The following is a 22599-nucleotide window of genomic DNA, read 5'->3' on the forward strand; positions in this document are numbered from 1 at the left end:
TCAGACGAGAATGGTGAGGAGCGAGTGGGGTGCTATTCAGATGGAGCCGACTCAACATTCACAGAGACACGGAGACTGACGCCGAGAGCACAGAGAGACAAAGATACGCATACAGCTGTCGTTAAATACAGACAGAGACAATGAGACAAACATACAGACAAGGAGCTATATACATCGGGACACAGACAAAGAAATGGACAATAGGAAGTGACACAGAGAGACAGGCATAGCAACAAGACGCACAGAGCAACACGGAGACAATGCACCAACAACAAACGCCATTCGCCACTAAGTGGCGGTGACGTCACCACGGCGCTTGTACCAGGCTATGTGCACGTTGAGGCCACGTGAAGTGTCGAACGCCCGCTGGCGCTGGCAGGTCAGGGGCAGACGCAGGTGCCACGGGTCGACTGACTGAGATGACTGACCAATGCACCACCGGTGCCTCCTACTGTGCCAACTTGCTCCGCTCATTGTTGTGAGCGTCGCTCCTCTGCCCTCCGTTGTTGCTGTGGGGCGACTGCCTCCAACTGCCCAGTAGCAGCGTCCTTCACGAGCCTGCACAGAGGCCGATCTTGACACCGCTGGTACCAGTCATCGGCAAGTCCACTCAGCTCCACATCCTCTTGTACCACATCACTCCAACTCTTCTCTATCCCGTGCCGCGCCCGTTTAGCCCCCTCTATCCGGCCGAACAAAAGCTGTTTAGGCATGCGGTGGCTGGGCATGTGGGCTACATGACCCAACCAACGCAGCCTTGCCTGCCGGAGGAGCTCACCGATGGGACTTTGTCCAGATCTTTCACATGGATCCACACTAACCCATCACACTCACCCACAAATATCCCCGGATAGCCTTAACGGACTATTGAGGCAAGTGCTGTTAGCGAGAACCTATGAAGGCCAACACGGCACACGAGGGGGTAGGTGGCCAGCACCACGCCCGGTCGCCTTTGTCTCCTAAGTGACGATGTTTACACACCTCATCAAGTACTCGTTTGAGGCTGAGTCGACCTAAGGGAGGCCCAGCACCGGTTCAGATAATCGTCATTGGTGTTGGCCGTGAGCGTTTAGAGTATTCGGTTGCTATACATTTCTACGTGATGATAAGCCACTTCGTTGACCTATCATTTGTGATAACGTGGTCGCTTCTGAAATACGAGCTGTACAGCTCAGCGGGGCCTTACCTGGTAAATAAAAACCACACGTGTTTAGTTTAGTTATCTTTTCCCTACGGCGATCCCATCCGCCACCATCTGCGGCAATAGTCAAGGGGGAAAACAACAAAAAGAGAACAGACGGGGAAGCGAGAAGGCGCCCCGCGTGTGCCGAGTCCCGTTCGGGGTCTGTGCGCGCTGCGTTAACGCGCACACAGTGGGAGGGGGGGAGTGGTGGCGCAGCTTTTAGTGCACGCACTGCGCTACAAAATGCCGATATTCGAGTCCTATTCGCGCTCAGGGTGAGGAATGTCTGATCCGGTCTTGCGGCCGCCTGCCTTCCCTCCCATAGGTCGACTCCGCCTTAAAAGCGAGCGCCTGGTGCAGTGTAGTCCATGAGTAAACATCAGCACTGGGGAGACAAAGGCGGTCGGACGTGGGGTCTCCCCCCCCCCTCACCCGCTGTTGTGCTCCGTGTCGGTTGTCATAGGTGCCGCTAACACAGCGCTTACCATAACAGTCTCTTAAAGGCGACACGGCGGGGGTGGGTCTTTGTCTCTGTGCCGATGCGCTGCCAGGGAGCGAGAGAGAGAGACGCCGGCCACCCGTGTCACGCGGCGCTGTTGATTCAACTCGGAGCTGCGATGCGGCATTTGCGAGGTCAGCCACGCAGGCGGAGACGGCTGCTTATACCAGCTCGCTCCCTCCCGCCCTCCGGCCCTCCCACCACATATCCACAATGCCGCGCATTCCTGCAGCGGCAGGAATCCACTCAGTGGCGTTGATGAGAATACGTCCGGCGCACGCCGAGGTGGCAGCTCTGCCACCCTCTTCTCGCTCTACGCAACAGCAGCATCCTCCTCCTCCCCTACCTCCTCCCCTCCTCCTTCTCCCCTACCTCCTCCTCCCCTCCTCCTCCTCCCCCTGACCGCCTCCTCGCCCTCCTCTCCCCGTCGTCACCACCGCCACCGCACGCAGCCCCCGCAGCAGCGTCGCGCCACTCGGGGCCAGCGCCAGGGGCCCGGAATTCGTCACCGCTCGTGAGCTCCGTGGAGTTTCATCTCCAAGCGCCGGACCCCCCCCCCCCGCCCGCTCCTCAGGTGAGGAGCGAGCGAGCGCTGCCTGCGCCTGTACACCCAGAGGGGTTGGGAGAAGCTGAGTTCGAGCCCAGGATGTGATGGCTCTCCGGCTTGCCCTGGGCTCCTCGAGTCGCGGCTCTCACTCCTGTGGCAGCGGCGCCAGGGCCGAGTGTGAAGTGGCTGAGCCGCGACCTCCCAGAGCGCCACCTGCCAGGCCAGGGGGGTGGGGGGGCGTGTCAGAACCCCCGCGTTGTACCTGGGGGGTGGTGGGGGCCAATATGGTGTTTGTATTCGCGACCCCTTGCCTCTCTACTCTCGGTGTCTCTCTCCATTACTCTCACCGTGCCTCTCTCCATGACGCTCTCAGTGACTCTCCCCGTGACTCTCTGTGTCGTTGTACGCACAAGTTCAGTCTGCGCCTCTTTGTGTCTCTACCCCGTGTCTTGTCTAACTCTCCGTGTCTCTGTCTCCCTCTCACCGTGTCTCCCCCCCCCCTCTCTCTCGGGGAACTCGGAGATTCCACAAAAAAAGCGTCGACTGTCAGCAGCGAGCTCTCTACAACGGCCACTCACGCAGACTTCACTCCGCATTACGCCCGAGCCTCTAGCGCATTCAGCGGGAATCCGCCTGCGGTTGCTGCTGTCACATCTCGGGGAATGCAGCTGACTGCTGCACCAGTTGAGAAGCAGCAGCAGTCAGGATGATTGCCGATGATCCGTCACTCGATTATTCACTCGCTCGCTCACCGTCGACGGTCAGACACCTCCTTGTCGCTCTTCTGTCGCTACTATGCCTACCACGGGCTACTGTTGCCGTAAACGTCACTCGATTATTCCTCCCATCCGCGTGTGGGGGGGGGGACTCAGTCTATGGGACAATGACGGTCGCTCTGTCAACCGCGCCGGGGCGTCGTGTTTCCGTGGGAGCCCCCGCTATCCGGAACCCACGGCCACCGCCATCTCGTTGCACGTTGGCAGTCGCGTCCACTCCACGGGCGACCCCGAGGAGTCGCTGAAAGGCCCCCACACCACCCTCTCGCGCGGTCCTCGAGCGAGCCTGGCTTGGCCCCTCTGGGAATGATCGTGCGCGTTAATAAGTGTGTACGTATATTGTTGTTACGTCTCACCCGTGCTATGTTCAACAACACATTCACTGACCCACTCACTCATTCACTCGCTCACCCACTTAGCCATCCACTCGATCATCCACTCACCCACTCACTCACCGATTCACCCACTCACTCAACCCCTCAACCACGTTTTTGGGTTTAGATCGCGTTATTTATAAATGTGTCGTAACCCTCCACCACCCGACACGGCCAATCAGTAAAAAAGTGTCACGTTGACAAAAGACAAATAGTTCACTGCTTTAGCCCACCGGTGTGTTGAAGCCACAACATTTACAATTTGAGTACGACGTTTCGCTGGTAATTGCATCCAGCATCATCGGGCAATTCGCCAGAATGGTGAGGCTCTGCTGTGTCTCCCGTTCTTATATAGAGGGAGACACAGCAGAACATCACCATTCTGACACAGCAGAACCTCACCATTCTGGCGAATTGCCCGATGATGCTGGATGCAATTACCAGCGAAACGTCGTACTCAAATTGTAAATGTTGTGGCTTCAACACACCGGTGGGCTAAAGCAGTGAACTATTTGTCTTTTGTCAACGTGACACTTTTTTACTGATTGGCCGTGTCGGGTGGTGGAGGGTTACGACACATTTATAAATAACGCGATCTAAACCCAAAAACGTTGATTATTAATAACATTGGTCGCGAAAGCCTACGTGTTAAACTGACTCAACCACGTACTCACCCATCCACCCACTCACCCACCCACCCACTCACCTACTCAGCCATCCACTCGCTCATCCACTCACCCACTCACTCACCGACTCACCCACTCACTCAACCACTCACTCACCCACCCACTCACTTTCCTACTCACTAACCAACTCACTCATCCACTCACCCACCCACCTACCACACTGAAGGTCACATCACTTATCTTTCTGTCTTCCCTCTCACACCGCTCCATTTTGGGATTCCGTCCCAACATTGTCTCTTTTTTGAAGCTCTTTTAATGACGTTGCTCAGTTCAAGACACGCGTTTATTTTACTCTCCAACAATGCCGGAATGTCTGGGCCCCTTCGTGAGAGTGAAAAGTCTCTATATGTGTGTGTGTGACCTTGCCAGCCGTGTTCACACAAGGACACGCCTAGTCTCACCCCGATACAATCTCCACAGCACGAGGAATGAGCTCCACGCGCAAAAGGTATGTGTATGGCTATCATGGGTTACCAAGCATGAAAAAACAATCATGTATGTGCAATGCATATACAGTGAACCCCAGTTTATTTCATGGCGTTTACATGACGTAGTTTCGCTTTAACGGTGTTTTTATATTCCGCGATTCTAGGGTGGAACTGACTACTCGCTATATTGCCAGTCTAGCGCGTGAAGGACTACTCGCTATAACGCGAGTCTAGCGTGTAATGGACTACTCAATATAACGCAAGTTTAGCGCATGACAGACTACTCGCTATAGCGCAAGTCTAGCGTGTGATGGTCTACTTGCTATAACACGAATCTAAGGCATGTCGGATTACTCGCTATAAAATTAGTCTGGGGCGTGACAGATTACTCACTATAACCAAGTCTCGGGTGTGACGGACTACTCGCGCTACCGCAAGTCTAGCGCGTGACGGACTGCTTGCTATAACTCGAGTCTAAAGTGTAACAGACTACTCGCTATAGCGCGAGTCTAGAACGTGATGGACTACTCGTTATAACGTGAGTCTAGCGTGTGACGGACTACTCGCTATAACGCAAGTCTAGCGCATGACGGACTACTTGCTATAATGTCAGTCTGGGGCATGACAGACTACTCGCTATAGCGCAAGTCTAGTGTGTGACGGTCTACCTGCTCTAACGCAAGTTTAGCGCATGATGGACTACTCGCTATAACGCCAGTCTAGTGCATGACGGACTAATCACTATAATGTAAGTCTACCATGTGACGGACTACTCGCTATAATGCGAGTCTAGCGCGTGATGTACTACTCACTATAACGCAAGTCTAGCAAGTGACGGACTACTCGCTATGACGCGAGTCCAGCGCGTGACGGACGACTTGCTCCAACGCGAGTCTAGCGCGTGATGGACTACTCACTACAACGTAAGTCTACCATGTGTAGTGACATAAGAAGGGAGGGGCTGCTGGGGGCTCTGGGTTCCCAGGTGGGTCCAGACGCTTAAGCCTCTGGGCGCCAGGCGTTGAGTTCCCAGGGGGTCCAGACGCTTAATCCCCTTGGCGCCGCCAAAGGGGGGGGCTGTGTGTGCTCTGTGGGATATCTGGGGGCGCACACGGCCCCACCCCTCGTTGTACCAGGCATAAAAGGAGAGCTCCCTGGACGATCGGGGCCCAGTTGTAACTCAAGACCCAAGACCCACGACCAGCCATCTGAAGACCCTGGGATGCTGTGAGAGCCAGCGCTGGGACTCTGGAACTCCCTACTCTACGACCTTGTGAGGGCGAGTTCCGGAGCGTAGCCAGAGTAGAGTATCTAGGCTGTGTAGCTAGGCTGTGTACCTAGGCTGTAACAGAGTATCAGGACTGTTGGACTGTTGGAGTGTTGTATTGTAATAAAGAAGTTACCTCTACAAGTGTCTCCGGAACCTGTTACATTTGGCGTCAGAAGTGGAAATTGAGACAAGAAGTAAGCCACGTACCTTCAGTCCTGACGGCGATGTTGAGGAGCAAGCGGCGACGGGGCAGCCAACTCGGGCCGACAGCGACGCTGCACCGCCGGCTCAGCAGTCGTCCACCATACCTGCCGATCCTCCTCCAGCGTCGGGAGCAGCAATGGAGGAAACGCTGCTTCGCCTCACCGAGCTGCTCCACGCCACCGTCTCCATCCTGGACGACATGCGTCGCTCACAGGCGGAGACAGCAGGGAGAGAGGAGGCGCAGCGGCCGCACCATCCCGCCGGCTCCCACACAAAGATGGCGGCCGTTCCCGCCGCAAATACATCCGGGTGTGTCGTAACTTCTGCGGGGGGAGCAGTGGCCGCTGGGAGCGACGTCACTTCCGGGCCCAGCGTGGGCCAACCCGATGACGCCGCGTCATCAGCGCTGCGTCCCTCACCGCCGGGTGACAGCTGGTTGCAACCAAGCAACGCCGCGTCATCAGCGCTGCGTCCCTCACCGCCGGGTGACAGCTGTTTGCGACCTAGCAACGCCGCGTCATCAGCGCTGCGTCCCTCACCGCCGAGTGACAGCGCTGCGAACGCGAAGCCAGCTTCAGCCGGGTTGCCAGGCAACGAAAGCTTGGCTCACGTCCACCAACGCCTGCCGGCACTCAAGGCATTTTCTTCAGAGGGGGGTGAGTGGGCAGCGTTCGAACGCCGGTTCGTCTCTCTTATAGAGACGTCCGGCTGGTCGGAGTATGAAGCGCTCCAGGGCCTCCCGGCCATGCTCGACGACGACTCCCTCGCAGCACTCCTTGCTGTGCCACGCGCGAAACGTGCCACGCTCACGGATGCCCTTCATCAGATGCGGCTGATTTATGGACCCCCATCCGAAGCACGTCACCGCTTCCATGCGAGGAGGAAGAAGGCCTCCGAGTCGGCGATGGGGTACCGCAGCGCGCTGCTGGCCATGGCGAAGGTTGCCTACCCTCGCATGGATGAAGACGCTGTGGAGTCACTCGTGCTGCAGAAGCTCATGAGCTTGGCCCGCCAGCTTCGAGTTGCCATGCCGACAGCCGACGACGACTTCACGTCGCTACGTGCTGCCAGGTGCATCCAAGCACACCTACATTGCGATGAGGACACGACCATCGCCGCCTGCGCAGGCCCACCTGATGCACAAGCCTATGACGTGCATTCGGGGCCTCATCAGGCCTTCGCAGCAACAGAAAATCGCGGATCGTCCAACTGGCGATCCCAGCGAGATCACCACCAGCGGGACCGGCCAACCTCGCGCCAGGACGGAGCGTCCATCGTCTGCCACAACTGTGGCCTTCGGGGCCATGTGGCGTCCGGCTGCCGGGTCCCCCGACGCCGGACTTCAGGACCTCCGGCGCCTCGGCCACCACCGTATCCTCGGCATACCCAGGCGAGTCACGACACCTCGCACTCTCGGCCCCCACTTACAACAAGCACGCACCCTCACACCACACAGGGGGGTCATGCTTCGGAGGAGGGGGATTCGGGCCCATCATTGAACAACCGGGCGCTCGGACCGGGTCAATGGTCCGAGTTGGCCCATAGGGTCGTTGCCGCTGCGGCAGGGTCCTCTGCCGTAGTGGGTTCCATCGAGGGCGTTGATGTTCGTATGTTGATCGATACGGGTGCGTCGGCGACCATCATTTCAGACATAATTTATAACATTTTGCCCGATATATGCCGTCCCTTGCAGCCAGTTGATGTGCCATGCTATGCCGCAAATGGGGGTTCGTTGGGCATCACCGGACGGATCAATGCTCAGATCCGCATTGCTGACGTCCAATTAGTTGGGCCCATTTTGGTCTCATCAACCCTCGCCGTTCCGTGCCTCCTCGGAACAGATTTCTTGGGGAAGATGCCCATTAAAATTCTCATTAACAAAGGGTGTATTGAGCTCCCCTCCGGCCGACGCATGGCCTTCCTACCCACACCCACTCGGTTGCACTCCGCATCTACGACGGTGCAGGCGTTGGCGGCGTGCACAATTCACATTCCTCCTGGCTCTCAGATGTTAGTTCCCCTCCGGTTTCGTAAACCCCTTGATTACGACGCGTTCATGGGGGGTGCTGTGATCGGGCCTTCGCGTTCAGCTGAGCGGGTGTCGGACCTCGTGTGTGCACAAACGCTCGTGCGAAGCGACCACGACCCCTTTATCCAGGTCCTTAACGCGGGATTGGAAACGGCCGTTATCTGTCAGGGAATGGTGCTTGCTCACGCGACGCCAGCCCCGCCAGAAGATGTGATCGTGGGTCACGTAGGGGGCGAGTTCTCTTCCATTGCCAAGCCAGGTCCTGACACAGGATGGCTCGACGCGCTTTGCTCCACTTCTGCCGATTTGTCACCATTACAGCATGCTAAATTACGCACGCTGCTGAGCGATTTCGCCGACGTTTTCAGTCAAAGCAAATTCGACATTGGCTGCACTAAATTGCTAAGCCACCACATCGACACGGGTGATGCCGCTCCAATTCGTCAAAACCCATTCCGGTTGAGCCCGGCCGAAAAGGAACATGTACGGGTGGCCGTCAACGATATGTTGGCGGCCGATGTCATTGCGCCATCAAATAGCCCATGGGGGGCGCCGATCGTTCTTGTTAAGAAGCACGACGGGAGCCTCCGCTTTTGTGTTGACTTCAGGAAACTTAATAAGATTGCTGTGGCCGACGCCTACCCGCTTCCCAGGATGGACGAGTCGCTCGATGCCTTAGCAGGTGTGCATTACTTCTCCTCCTTGGATCTCCTCTCGGGGTTTTGGCAGCTACCCCTTGATGACGCATCCAAACCAAAGACGGCCTTTCGCACGCCGCAGGGACTGTTCCAATTCAACAGACTTCCCATGGGTCTTCACTCGGCCCCGACGACGTTCCAGCGCCTGATGGAGCTGGTCCTCGCTGGGCTCCAGTGGGATTCTTGCCTAATCTACCTCGACGATGTAATCGTGTTCAGCAAAACTTTTGATGAACACCTCACGCGATTGAAGGCAGTTTTCCTTAAAATGCGAGCGGCTAACCTCAAATTCAAACCGCAAAAGTGCCACCTCATGAGGGATTCGGTTCATTATTTGGGCCATATTGTCAGCCGCTCGGGAATTGCCACGGACCCCGAAAAGACAAATTGCGTGCGCTCATGGCCAACTCCTACCTCTGTTGGGGAGGTGCGGAGTTTTATCGGCTTCGCCTCATATTATCGACGATTTGTTGCGGGATTCGCATCTATTGCGAAGCCCCTCCACGGATTAACGGCCAAAGGGGTCAAATTCCGCTGGGGAGAGTTAGAACAGGCATCGTTCAATGCCGTCCGAAAAGCACTGGTCGATGCTCCTACCCTGTCTTATCCAGATTTTACCACTCCGTTCATTCTGGATACAGACGCCAGCAACACCGGAATTGGAGGGGTGCTGTCGCAAATTGTCAATGGAGTGGAGCGCGTCGTCGCCTATGGCAGCAGGGTGCTGTCGCCCGCGGAGCAACGTTACTGCGTGACGTGCCGCGAATTGCTTGCTATCGTTTTTTTCATAAAGCAGTACAGGCCATACGTGTATGGCAGGCATTTCACAGTACGCTCCGACCACGCGGCGCTACAATAAGCCTTGCGAGTGGACCAACCATCTGGACAGCTCTCGCGTTGGCTCGAGATCCTCCAGGACTTTGCGTTCACTGTCATTTACCGCAAGGGGATTCAACACGGGAACGCCGACGGGTTGTCGCGACTGCCGAACAATGGGCGCTGTGCTTGTTTTTTGGGTGCGGGGCGTTGTAGGCAGCCTGACGGGGTACCGCCCCCATCCCTTGCGGCCGCGGCCGGGGATGGGGTCGGGGACCACGGGGCTCCCTCCACGCAAGTTCCGCAGGACGCATTGCTGGGCCTCGGGTTGGATGACTGGGGACGTCTTCAGATGGAAGACGTCTCCCTCCTCAAATTGAGACGCCGCGCTAGGGATGCCGAGGGTCACAGGGGGCAGGGGGGCCCCGTATCATATGTCATCCGGGAAGGCGTCCTCATGCATTGGGATGGGGGGTCCCAATCCCACACATTGGTGGTGCCCACCTCCCTGCGGGGGCGACTTGTGTGGGAAACCCACAGTCGCCTCTTGCACTTGGGTGTTCAGAAAACACTAGCTAAAATCCAATTGGAATTTTTCTGGCCGGGCATGGCAAACGATGTGGCTGACCTTGTGCAAGGTTGCACAGAATGTGCACGGCGGAAACCACCTGCTAGGCCGTCCTGCCCGCCGCTCCAATTCATTAAAGTTTCCCGGGTCAATGAGATCGTCGCATTGGATATTTTGGGTCCGTTTCCCGCTACTCCTCGGGGTAATAAGTACCTTTTGGTTGGGGTCGAATATTTTACCCGATGGGCCATGGCCTGGCCACTCCCCAAACAGTCTGCAGCAGCCATTACGGAGGCCTTTTTCCAGGGCTACGTCCTGGACAAGGGTGCTCCCGAACGCCTGCTGACCGACCAAGGGAAAAATTTCTCTTCCACCCTGTTGCGGGATGTGTGCAACCTGCTAGGGACACACAAAATTCGCACCTCGCCATATCACCCCCAGACTGACGGTATGGTCGAGCGATTACATAGGACACTTACCTCCATGCTAAGCCACCAGGTGTCTGAGTCACAGACTGATTGGGATCTCCACATACCTGGTGTCTTGGCTGCCTATAGAATGGCGCCCCATGCTGCCACGGGGTACTCGCCATTCTATCTTATGTATGGTAGGGAAGTTTGCCCCCCAATCGACGTACAATTGCACATTAAACAGCCCGCACCTAAGGCTAAGATTGCCGACCACATCCGTGCTAATGTGCGTCGTCTCGTAGATGCCCGGGAGGCTGCTCAAAATAACTCAGAAGCCCGTCAGCTTGCCAACGAGCGGTTGCGGAATCTCCGCACATCCCGCCACGTTTGGGTAGAAGGGGACCGCGCCTGGCTCCACTGCCCGCAGGTACCATTGGCTACTTCCTCAAAACTGCTTAAGCCTTGGAGAGGGCCAGTTGTTATTATTCGCGTTCTCCGCCCGCAGTGTGTCAGGATCCAGCATGGCAAGCGACGTTGGTTCGTGCACCCGTCACGTCTAAAACCTTACATTCAACCCTACACACCTCCTTCACATCTCCGGGGCCGAGAGCGCGACATGTCTGACGAGTCACGCCGCGATGATGCTGCTTCTAACTCTCGGGCAGGTCCCGCTGCCCCGCCCTCAGGTGCCTTGGGAATGAAATCCGCCACGGCCGACCCAGCGGGAACAAGCTTGCCCGCGGGATCAGCGACCCAGGACACAAGCGCAACAGCGGGTCGTCGGTCCCCTCCCGCCTCCGTCGCGACCGATGGACCTGCCACTCGGACTCGCTCAAAACTCAAACGATTTTCATGCCCCCCGCCCACGAACTCTCGTCCCAACGCGACGCCACTCACCTTTCCATCATGTATAGTGGGCGATTGGGGCGTGCGTTCATCCTGCATATATGTGTTTATACAGTGTTGTTCTGCATCGGTGACCACAGGAGGGGGAGAGGCGCTTTCTTCCCATTTTTTTTTCTTGATTTGTCACACACTCATTCTGATGGTTAACAAATAATTTCTTGTACAATTGTATTTTTTTTTGACAGCCGGGTCGGCTGGAGGCTACATAGAGGGGGGTAATGTAGTGACATAAGAAGGGAGGGGCTGCTGGGGGCTCTGGGTTCCCAGGTGGGTCCAGACGCTTAAGCCTCTGGGCGCCAGGCGTTGAGTTCCCAGGGGGTCCAGACGCTTAATCCCCTTGGCGCCGCCAAAGGGGGGGGCTGTGTGTGCTCTGTGGGATATCTGGGGGCGCACACGGCCCCACCCCTCGTTGTACCAGGCATAAAAGGAGAGCTCCCTGGACGATCGGGGCCCAGTTGTAACTCAAGACCCAAGACCCACGACCAGCCATCTGAAGACCCTGGGATGCTGTGAGAGCCAGCGCTGGGACTCTGGAACTCCCAACTCTACGACCTTGTGAGGGCGAGTTCCGGAGCGTAGCCAGAGTAGAGTATCTAGGCTGTGTAGCTAGGCTGTGTACCTAGGCTGTAACAGAGTATCAGGACTGTTGGACTGTTGGAGTGTTGTATTGTAATAAAGAAGTTACCTCTACAAGTGTCTCCGGAACCTGTTACACATGTGACAAACTACTCGCTATAACACGAGTCTAGGGTGTGAAGGACTACTCGCTACAACGCGAGTCTGGCACGTGATGGACTACTTGATATAACGAGAGTCTTGCATGTGACGGACTACTAGCTATAACCCGAATCTAGCACAATTACGACTATTCGCTATGACGCGAGTCTACCTCGTGATGGACGACTTGCTATGATGTGATTCTAGGGCATGGCGGATTACTTGCTATAACGCCAGTCTACCATATGATGGACTACTCGCTATGACGCCAGTCTACCATATGACGGACTACTTGCTATAACGCGAGTCTGGGGCATGACGGATTACTCACTATAACCAAGTCTAGCCCGTGACGGATTACTCGCTATATCGCTAGTCTAGCACATGACGGACTACTCGCTATAATGCGAGTCTAGCGCATGACAGACTACTCGCAATAACGCAAGTCTAGCGCGTGATAGACTACTCGCTATAACACGAATCTAGGGTGTGACGGACTACTCGCTAGAACATTAATCTAGTGCGTGACGGATTACTCACTATAACATAGTCTACCATGTGATGGGACTACTCACAATAACATGAATCTAGGGTGTGATGGACTACTCGGTATAACGTGAGTTTAGGGCATGTCGGATTACTCGCTGTAACTCGATTCTAGCGTGTGACAGACTACTCGCTATAACTCCAGTCTAGCGTGTGAAGGACTACTCACTATAACGCGAGTCTAGCGCATGACAGACTACTCGCAATAGAGCAAATCTGGGGTGTGATAGATTACTCACTATGACTAAGTCTAGGGCATGACGGATTACTCGCTATAACACTAGTCGAGCATGTGACGGACTACTTACTATAACGCAAGTCTATCGAGTGACGGACTACTCACTATGAAGCAATTCCAGCGTGTGACGGTCTACTCGCTATAAAACGAATCCAGGGTGTAACGGATTACTCGCTATAACGCGGGTCGATGGCCTGTCGGATTACTCCCTTTAAGGCCAGTCTAGCCCCTAAAGGACTACTCACTATAACACGAGTCTAGCACGTGACGGATTACTCGCTATAACTCCAGGTTAACACGTGTTGAACTACTCAAAACCATCACCTTACCCTACATTGCTGGGGTCACAAAAAAGATCTCCAAAATCCTGATTAAACACAAGATTCAGGTACGATTCAACACAGTACATAAAATCCGTGATCTGGTTCCGTCTGTAAAAGACGTGGTTCCAGACATACAGTACCCTGGCGTCTACAAACTAAGTTGCCTCTGTGGTAGCAGTTACATTGGAGAAACCAAACGACATGTCTCGGACCGCATCCGTGAACATAAAGCTGACCTGAAACACGGTAGGACAAACACCTCAGCCGTGGCAGATCACTGTTACAATTCAGTGGGTTCACATGACATTGACTTCTCCAAGACAGAGGTTATCTGCAAGCCATCTGGCTACCATGAGAGATTCGTTCATGAGGCGATCCACATATACAAACACAGAGACAATTTCAACCGAGAAGATGGATTCTGGCTCAGCAATCATTGGAAGGATGTAATAAACCACTTCGAATCTTAACTGATTGTTGTTCACGTTTATGGTGACTTTCAGACCGCAGTCCACTCACTGGCATTAACTGTGTATCTTGTGTTCTCCACAGGGAATGCATTATTTGCTCCGCTGCGGATCTCCTGCCACCGTTTTCCCATTCACATGCTTCATTGCTTCTACATACTATTAACATGCCCTCCCTTTATTAATGCTACCCCCCCTCCCTTTGGTGCTGCTGATCCTGCATAATGCATGGGCATAATATGACTTTGAAACCCCCCCGCCCACCTCCTACGCATTTCCCATGAATATGCTAAATTCCTCTTGATATGCACATTCTTTTGTTAAGGCTCTCTTCTTCTTCCACCTCCAACTCAGCTTATATATAAGCTCCTAGCTTGGCAGTGTCTCATTCTTCACCTGAAGACGGCTGCTTGCGTTGTAGCCGAAACGTCGTGAGAATTGTTTTATTATGTTTTATTTTTATTATTTTATTACTTCCCTTCTACGTGACTTTACCGAAAGAACCAAGAAGATACTCACTATAACGCAAGTCTAGCGCGTGATGGACTACTCACTACAACGTAAGTCTACCATGTGACGGACTACTCGGCATAAAACAAGTCTAGGATGTGACGGACTACTCGCTATAACACGAGTCTAGAGGGTGATGGACTACTCGCTACAACGCGAGTCTAGGGCATGGTGGATTACTCGCTAAAAAGCCAGTCTAGCGTGTGACGGACTACTCGCTAGACGTAAGTCTACAGGGTGATGGACTACTCACTATAACGTCAGTCTGGGGCATGGCGGATTACTCGCTATAACGCCAGTCTAGCGTGTGACATTCTAGTCGTTATAACATAAATCTAGGGCATGACGGGTTACTCGCTATAACTCGAGTCTAGCCTGTAACGGACTATTCGCTATAACATGAGTCTAGGGTGTGACAGATTACTCGCGATAACCAAGTCTAGGGCATGACGGATTACTCGCTATAACCAAGTCTAGGGCATGACGGATTATTCGCTTTAACGCTAGTGTAGTGTGTGGTCGACTACTCGCTATAAAGTAAGTCTACCATGTCACGGACGACTCGCTGTAACGTAAGTCTAGGGTGTGAGGGAATACTCCCTAAAACCAGGTCTCACGCGTGACGGATTACTTGCTATAACACTAGTCTAGCACCTGATGGACTTCTTGCTATAACGTGAGTCTAGTCCATGATGGACTACTCGCTATATCGAAATGTAGCGCGTGACGGACTGCTCGCTATAACGTGAGCCTACTTTGTGATGGTCTACTCTCTATAACACGAGTCTAGGGCGTAACGGATTACTTGCGATAACGTGAATCTAGAGCGTGATCCACTATTGGCTATAACACGAGTCTAGCGCGTGATGGATGACTCCTAAAATGCGAGTCTAGCGTGTGACGGAATGCTCACTATAACGCGAGTCTAGCACGTGACGGATTACTCGCGATAACTCCAGGCTAACACGTGTTGAACTACTCATTATAACACAAGTCTAGCGGGTGATGGAGTGCTCACTATAACTGGAGTCTACCATGTGACGGACTACTCGCTATAAAAACGAGTCTAGCATGTGACGGACTACTCGCTAGACGTAAGTCTACAGTGTGATGGACTACTCACTATAACGTCAGTCTGGGGCATGGCGGATTACTCACTATAAAGCCAGTCTAGCGTGTGATGTTCGAGTCGCTATAACATAAATCTAGGGCATGACGGATTACTCGCTATAACGCGAGTCTAGCGCGTTACCGACTACTCGCTGTAACGCGAGTCTATCATGTGACGGACTACTCGCTATAACCCGAGTCTAGGGTGTGACGAACTATTTGTTATAATGCGAGTCTAGCGGGTGAAGGACTACTCGCTACAACGCGAGTCTTGCACGTGACAGGCTACTCGCTATAACACGAGTCTCGCGCATGATGGACTGCCCCCTATAACTCGAGTCTCGCGTGTAACGGACTATTCGCTTTAACGCAAGTCTAGCGCATTACCGACTACTCGCTGTAACGCGAGTCTAGTGCGTGATGGACTACTCACTACAACTTAAGTCTACCATGTGATGGACTACTTGCTATAACACAAGTCTATTGGGTGATGGACTGCTTGCTATAACTCGAGTCTAGGGCATGGCGCATTACTCGCTATAACGTGAGTCTGGCGGGTGGAGGACTACTCGCTACAACGCGAGTCTAGGGCGTGATGGACTACTCACTACAGCGTAAGTCTACCATGTGACGGACTACTCGCTATAACTCGAGTCGACCATGTGACGGACTACTCACTATAAAGCCAGTCTAGCGTGTGACGGACTACTCGCTAGACGTAATTTTACAGTGTGATGGACTACTCCCTATAACCTCAGTCTGGGGTATGGCGGATTACTCGCTATAACGCCAGTCTCGCGTGTGACGTTCGAGTCGCTATAACATAAATCTAGGGCATGACGGATTACTTGCTATAACGTGAGTCTTGCACGTGACGGACTACTCACTATAATATGAGTCTACGGCATGGCAGATTACTCGCTATAATGCCAGTCTAGCGTATGACGGACTACTCGCTATGATGTAAGTCTACCCTGTGCCGGACTACTTGCTATAACTCGAGTCTAGCTTATGATAGACTACTTGCTATAACTCGAGTCTAGCGTGTTAGGAGCCACTCACTATAACGCAAGTCTAGCGCGTGATGGACTACTAGCTATAACACGAGTATAGCACGTGATGCACTACTCGCTATAACGCGAGTCTAGGGCATGTCGGATTACTCACTATAACGTAAGGCTGGAGGATGATGGATTACTTACTATAACCAAGTCTCGGGTGTGACAGACTGCTCATTATAACGCGAGTCTAGAGGGTGTTGGACTACTCTCTACAATGCGAGTCTAGCACGTGACAGACCACTCGCGATAGCGCAAGTCTAGGGTGTGACGGACTACTCGCTCTAACGTGAGTCTAGTGCATGACAGACTACTCGCTATAGCGCAAGTCTGGGGCGTGATGGATTACTCACTATAACTAAGTCTAGGGCATGACGGATTACTCGCTATAACACTAGTCTAGCATGTGACGGACTACGTACTATAACGCAAGTCTATCAAGGGACGGACTATTCACTATTAAGCAATTCCAGCACGTAACGGTCTTCTCGCTATAATACGAATCTAGGACGTGACGGATTACTCGCTATAACTCCAGGTTAACATGTGTTGAACTACTCACTATAACACAAGTCTAGCGCGTGATGAACTACTCACTACAACATAAGTCTACCATGTGACGGGCTACTCACTATAACACAAGTCTAGCGGGGGATGGACTCTACGCTATAACTCGAGTCTACCAAGTGACGGACTACTCGCTATAAAACGAGTCTAGGATGTGACGGACTACTCGCTAGACGTAAGTCTACAGTGTGACGGACTACTCACTATAACGTCAGTCAGGGGCATGATGGATTACTCGCGATAACGCGAGTCTAGAGCGTTACCAAATAATCTCTGTAACGCGAATCTAGCGCATGATGGACTACTCACTACAACATAAGTCTATCATGTGACGGACTACTTACTATAACCCGAGTCTAGGGTGTGACGAACTATTCGCTATAACGTGAGTCTAGCGGGTGACAGACTACTCGCCACAACGCGAGCCTAGCACATGATGGACTACTCGCTATAACACGAGTCTAGAGCATGATGGACTGCCCGCTATAACTCGAGTCTAGCCTGTAACGGACTATTCGCTGTAACGCAAGTCTAGAGCATGATAGACTGTTCACTATAACACGAGTCTAGGATGTGACAGATTACTCGCGATAACCAAGTCTAGGGTATGACGGATTACTTGCTATAATCAAGTCTAGGGCATGACAGATTACTCGCTTTAACGCCAGTTTAGTGTGTGGTCGACTACTCGCTATAAAATAAGTCTACCATGTCATGGACGACTCGCGATAACATAAGTCTAGGGTGTGAGGGAATACTCGCTATAAACAGGTCTCACGTGTGATGGATCACTCGCTATAACGCTAGTCTAGCACCTGATAGACTCATTGCTATAACGTGAGTCTAGTCCGTGATGGACTACTCGCTATATCGCAAGTCTAGCACGTGATAAATTACTCGCTATAACACCAGTCTAGCTATGATGGACTACTCATCATAACAAAAGTCTAATGGGTGATGAATTACCCGCTATAATGTGAGTCCAGCACGTGATGGACTACTCGCTATATCGCAAGTCTAGCGTGTGACAGAATACTCGAGAAAACGCCAGTCTAGCGCGTGACGGACGACTCTCTAAAACTCGAGTTTAGCACGTTACCGACTACTTTCTATAACGTGAATCTAGCGCATGACCAACTACTCTCTATAACACGAGTCAATGGTGTGGGGGATTACTCGCTATAACGCAAGTTAAGCGCGTGACAGATGACTCGCTATAACGCGAGTCTAGCGGGTGACCGATTACTCGCTATAATGCAAGTCTAGTGCATGACGGACTACTCGCTATAGCTCAAGTCTAGCGCGTTTCCAACTACTCACTATAGCGCAAGTCTCGGGTGTGGCGGTCTAATCGCTATAACACGAGTCTAGGGCATGACGGATTATTCGCTATGATGCCAGTCTAGCGCGTGACGGACTACTCGCTATAACGCGAGTCTAGCGGGTGACGTATTACTATAATGCAAGTCTAGCATATGAAGGACTACTCCCTATAATGTAAGTCTAATGGGTGATTAACTACTCGCTATGTGTCTACAATGTGACGGTCTACTCGCGATAATACGAGTCTAGGGCATGACGGATTATTCACTATAATGCCAGTCTAGCACGTGATGAACTACTCACTCTAGCGTGTGACAGAATAATTGCTATAAGGCGAGTCTACTGCGTGACGGACTATTTGCTGTAGTGCAATTCTAGCACATTGACGGACTACTCGCTATAACGCGAGTCGAGCGGGTGACGGACTACTCACAATAACGCAAGTCTAGCACGTGATGGACTATTCGCTATAACTCGAGTCTAGCGCGTGACGGACTACTCGCTATAACGCGAGTCTAGCGGGTGACGGATTACTTACTATAACACCAGTCTAGCATATGAAGGACTACTCACTATAACGTAAGTCTAATGGGTGATGAACTACTCGCTATAATGTGAGTCTACAATGTGACAGTCTACTCGCGATAATACGAGTCTAGGGCATGACGGATTATTCACAATAACGCAAGTCTAGCACGTGATGGACTACTCGCTATAACGTGAGTCTAGCACATGACGGACTACTCGCTATAACATGATTCTAGCACGTGACGGACTACTCGTTATAACGCGAATCTTGCGCGATTCCCACTACTCATTATAGTGCAAGTCTAGTGTGTGACGGTCTACTCGTTATAACACGAGTCTAGGGCATGGCGGAATACTCGCTATAACACCAGTCAAGGGCGTGATGGACTACTCGCTATAATGCAAGTTTAGCGCATGATGGACTACTCGCTATAACGCGAATTTAGCGCGTTTCTGACTACTCACTATAGCGCAAGTCTAGGGTGTCACGTTCTAATCGCTATAACACGAGTCTCGGGTATGACGGATTGTTCGCTATGCCAGTCTAGTGCGTGACAGACTACTCGCTATAACGCGAGTCTAACAGGTGAGGGACTACTCGCTATAACGTGAGTCTAGTACGTGATGGACTACTCTCTATAATGCGAGTCTAGCGCATGATGGACTACTCGCTATAACTCGAGTCTAGTGTGTGACGGACTACTCACTATAACGCAATTGTAGTGCGTGACGGACTACTCGCTATAACGCGAGTCTAGCTCATGATGGACTGCTCGCTATAACGCGAGTCTAGTGGGTAATGGACTACTCGCTATGTGAGTCTAGCGCATGATGCACTACTCGCTATAACACAAGTCTCGCGTTATGGCAGCTTTCTGTGATGCTGGAAGTTGGTGCTGTAGTCCTGTGGTACTGGTATTGTAGTACAGTTGCTTGCGTAACGTCATTTCACTCCCTCATCTTTTCCCTCTCACTCACTTCATATTTAGATGACTGTCACACATCGTGTATTCATAGAAATAATCTATAAACACACAATATTTGAAAAAGTTCAACATACATACGTAAAAATAAACTTCTAAAACAGTGTACTGTCAAATGAACAATAATAAGACTATGGGCTGGAACGGCATCCCCACCTTGACCGTTATTCCTTACGTTTATCGCGAATTCATTTTACGTGGACATTTTCAGGATCGCAACCCCACGTAAACAAGTATGAAGAATATATTTTTTATAAAGTCTGTTCCATGTATATACATTATAAGTCATCGGTTGACGCATTTTCATACAACATGTTTTCGCTATAACGCAGTTCTATTGGTAACGCGGAACGTGCACCGTTATAACGCGGTTTATGAGTGGTTGACGATGAGCTACTTTCTTGAGCTGCGCGGCTGAGTGGAGTGATACAATACGTGGAATGATACAGTAAGGCGGCAGCGTACCCTCATCTCGGTTCCTGTCATGGGATGACTGTAGGCTGAGTTTGCAATGCAAATGTGCTTCAGTAACTCGATAATTCCTCGCTTCACTCGGTTTTCGCTTAACGTGGTACTTTTCAGGACGAATGCACCTCATCCCGTGTTCAAAAAAGGACTTACTGTAATGCCCTCTATTCACCCAGAAAAGCCCCGCCGAGTCTCAAGGCTATTTCAGGAGGGCCCTGCTTTGGGACGTTTGGCTCAATATCCATTAACGAGTGGCACATAGGAAGAAACTGGAGTAGCTATCATTTATCTTCTTGGTTCTTTCGGTAAAGTCACGTAGAAGGGAAGTAATAAAATAATAAAAATAAAACATAATAAAACAATTCAAACGACGTTTCGGCCACAACGCAAGCAGCCGTCCTCAGGCGAAGAATGAAACACCACCAAGCTTGGAGCGTATATTTAAGCAGGGTTAGAGGGGGGGAGGTGGGAAGAAGAGCGCCTAGACAAAATAATTTGCATATCAAGAGGAATTCAGCATATGGAAAATGCGTAGGAGGTGGGCTGGGGGGGTTCCAAATCAATACTATGCCCGTGCATTATGCAGGATTAGCAGCATCAAAGGGGGGGGGGGGGTAGCATTAACAAAGGAAAGGAATGTTAATAGTATGTAGCTGCAGTTACTAAACCACCACGTAAAAAACTAAAGTATAAACTGCATAACAAACTAAAGTATAAACTACATAGCATCATCAGTATACTTACTATATTCTACAATAAGCTGAGTTACTAACAGTAAGTAATACATACAAAATTCTACGTTGTAAAAAATTATATAATATGCTTCCATCTAAACTTTATTCTCTTACATCACACGCGTCTATACCGTACTATATACTGCCATAGACAAACCCAACATTAAATTACATACTGTATTGCTATAAACCACCCTATACCTTATACATTTTAATATAACACTATGTTTTATTCTACCCACCCTAATGTGTATCGAAATGGTTTATTACGTCCTTCCAGTGATTGCTAAGCCAGAATCCATCTTCTCGGTTAAATTTGTCTCTGTGTTTGTATATGTGGATCGCCTCATGAACGAATCTCTCATGATAGCCAGATGGCTTGCAGAGAACCTCTGTCTTGGAGAAGTCAATGTCATGTGAGCCCACTGAGTTGTAACAGTGATCTGCCACGGCTGAGGTGTTTGTCCTACCGTGTTTCAGGTCAGCTTTATGTTCACGGATGCGGTCCGAGACATGTCGTTTGGTTTCCCCAATGTAACTGCTACCACAGAGGCAACTTAGTTTGTAGACACCAGGGTACTGTATGTCTGGAACCACATCTTTTACAGACGGAACCAGATCACGGATTTTATGTACTGTGTTGAATCGGACCTGGATCTTGTGTTTAATCAGGATTTTGGAGATCTTTTTTGTGACCCCAGCAATGTAGGGTAAGGTGATGGTCTTGAAAGGCTCCTCAACAGGATCCTTCTTGATGGTTGGAGTGATGGCTTTGCGGATTGTGTAGTCGGAGTAACCATTAGCCTTAAGAGCTTGGCGTACATGTTTGAGTTCACTGGAAATGTGTTCATGGTCGGAGATGCATTGGGCTATATGATATAGAGTCTTGATGAGGGAATTCTTCTGGGATGGATGGTGGTGGGAATCCGGTTTTAGATAAGCATCCGTATGGGTGGTTTTCCTGTAGACAGAGTGGCTCATTGAACCATCAGGTCTCCTTTTGATTAGGACATCCAAAAAGGGTAGCTTGCCATCATTTTCGACTTCCATGGTGAATCTGATGGCTGGGTGGATGGAATTGATGTGGTCGAGAAATTGGTCTAGAGCAGGCCGGCCATGTGGCCAGATGACAAAAGTGTCGTCTACGTACCTCTTCCATAAGGTCGGGCGTAGAGTGGCAGTCTGGATGGCGTCCGTCTCAAATTTCTCCATGAAGATGTTGGCTACAACCGGAGATAGGGGGGAGCCCATTGGGGTGCCCTCAATTTGCTTGTAGAAGGTTCCATTCCAGGTGAAGTATGTATTGGTTAAGCAGTGTCTCACCAGGGGGGGTATCCCATCATTCAGTCCTTGATGAACCAAGTCTTCAATGATTGCGATGGTGTCAGGCTCCCCCCTATCTCCGGTTGTAGCCAACATCTTCATGGAGAAATTTGAGACGGACGCCATCCAGACTGCCACTCTACGCCCGACCTTATGGAAGAGGTACGTAGACGACACTTTTGTCATCTGGCCACATGGCCGGCCTGCTCTAGACCAATTTCTCGACCACATCAATTCCATCCACCCAGCCATCAGATTCACCATGGAAGTCGAAAATGATGGCAAGCTACCCTTTTTGGATGTCCTAATC

The 22599-nt window shown here is 51.6% G+C and overlaps 1 protein-coding gene and 1 pseudogene across 3 annotated transcripts in view; both read left to right on the forward strand.

Moving 5' to 3' along the window:
- Positions 1-1785: 1785 nt before the first annotated feature.
- The window catches only part of LOC144944304 (rab11 family-interacting protein 2-like), a 38125-nt pseudogene continuing 17311 nt past the window's right edge, over positions 1786-22599 (forward strand). The window contains exons 1-2 of the transcript XR_013639574.1: positions 1786-1968; positions 2025-2256. The product of XR_013639574.1 is annotated as a rab11 family-interacting protein 2-like (transcript). The remainder of the gene's footprint in view (positions 1969-2024; positions 2257-22599) is intronic.
- Positions 6858-11425, forward strand: LOC144938156 (uncharacterized). 2 transcript variants are annotated; one of them, XM_078865896.1, is made up of 2 exons: positions 6858-7357; positions 11154-11425. In XM_078865896.1, the coding sequence occupies exons 1-2, from the start codon at positions 6872-6874 to the stop codon at positions 11187-11189; spliced, it is 522 nt and encodes a 173-aa protein (XP_078722022.1). In that variant the 5' UTR covers positions 6858-6871; the 3' UTR covers positions 11190-11425. The 2 variants fall into 2 exon arrangements, with proteins under 2 accessions (XP_078722022.1, XP_078722032.1); XM_078865906.1 differs by having other exon boundaries at positions 11175-11425.

Source organism: Lampetra fluviatilis, chromosome 2 (genome assembly GCF_964198595.1).
Source record: "Lampetra fluviatilis chromosome 2, kcLamFluv1.1, whole genome shotgun sequence".
In the NCBI taxonomy this organism is placed as follows: Eukaryota; Metazoa; Chordata; class Hyperoartia; order Petromyzontiformes; family Petromyzontidae; genus Lampetra; species Lampetra fluviatilis.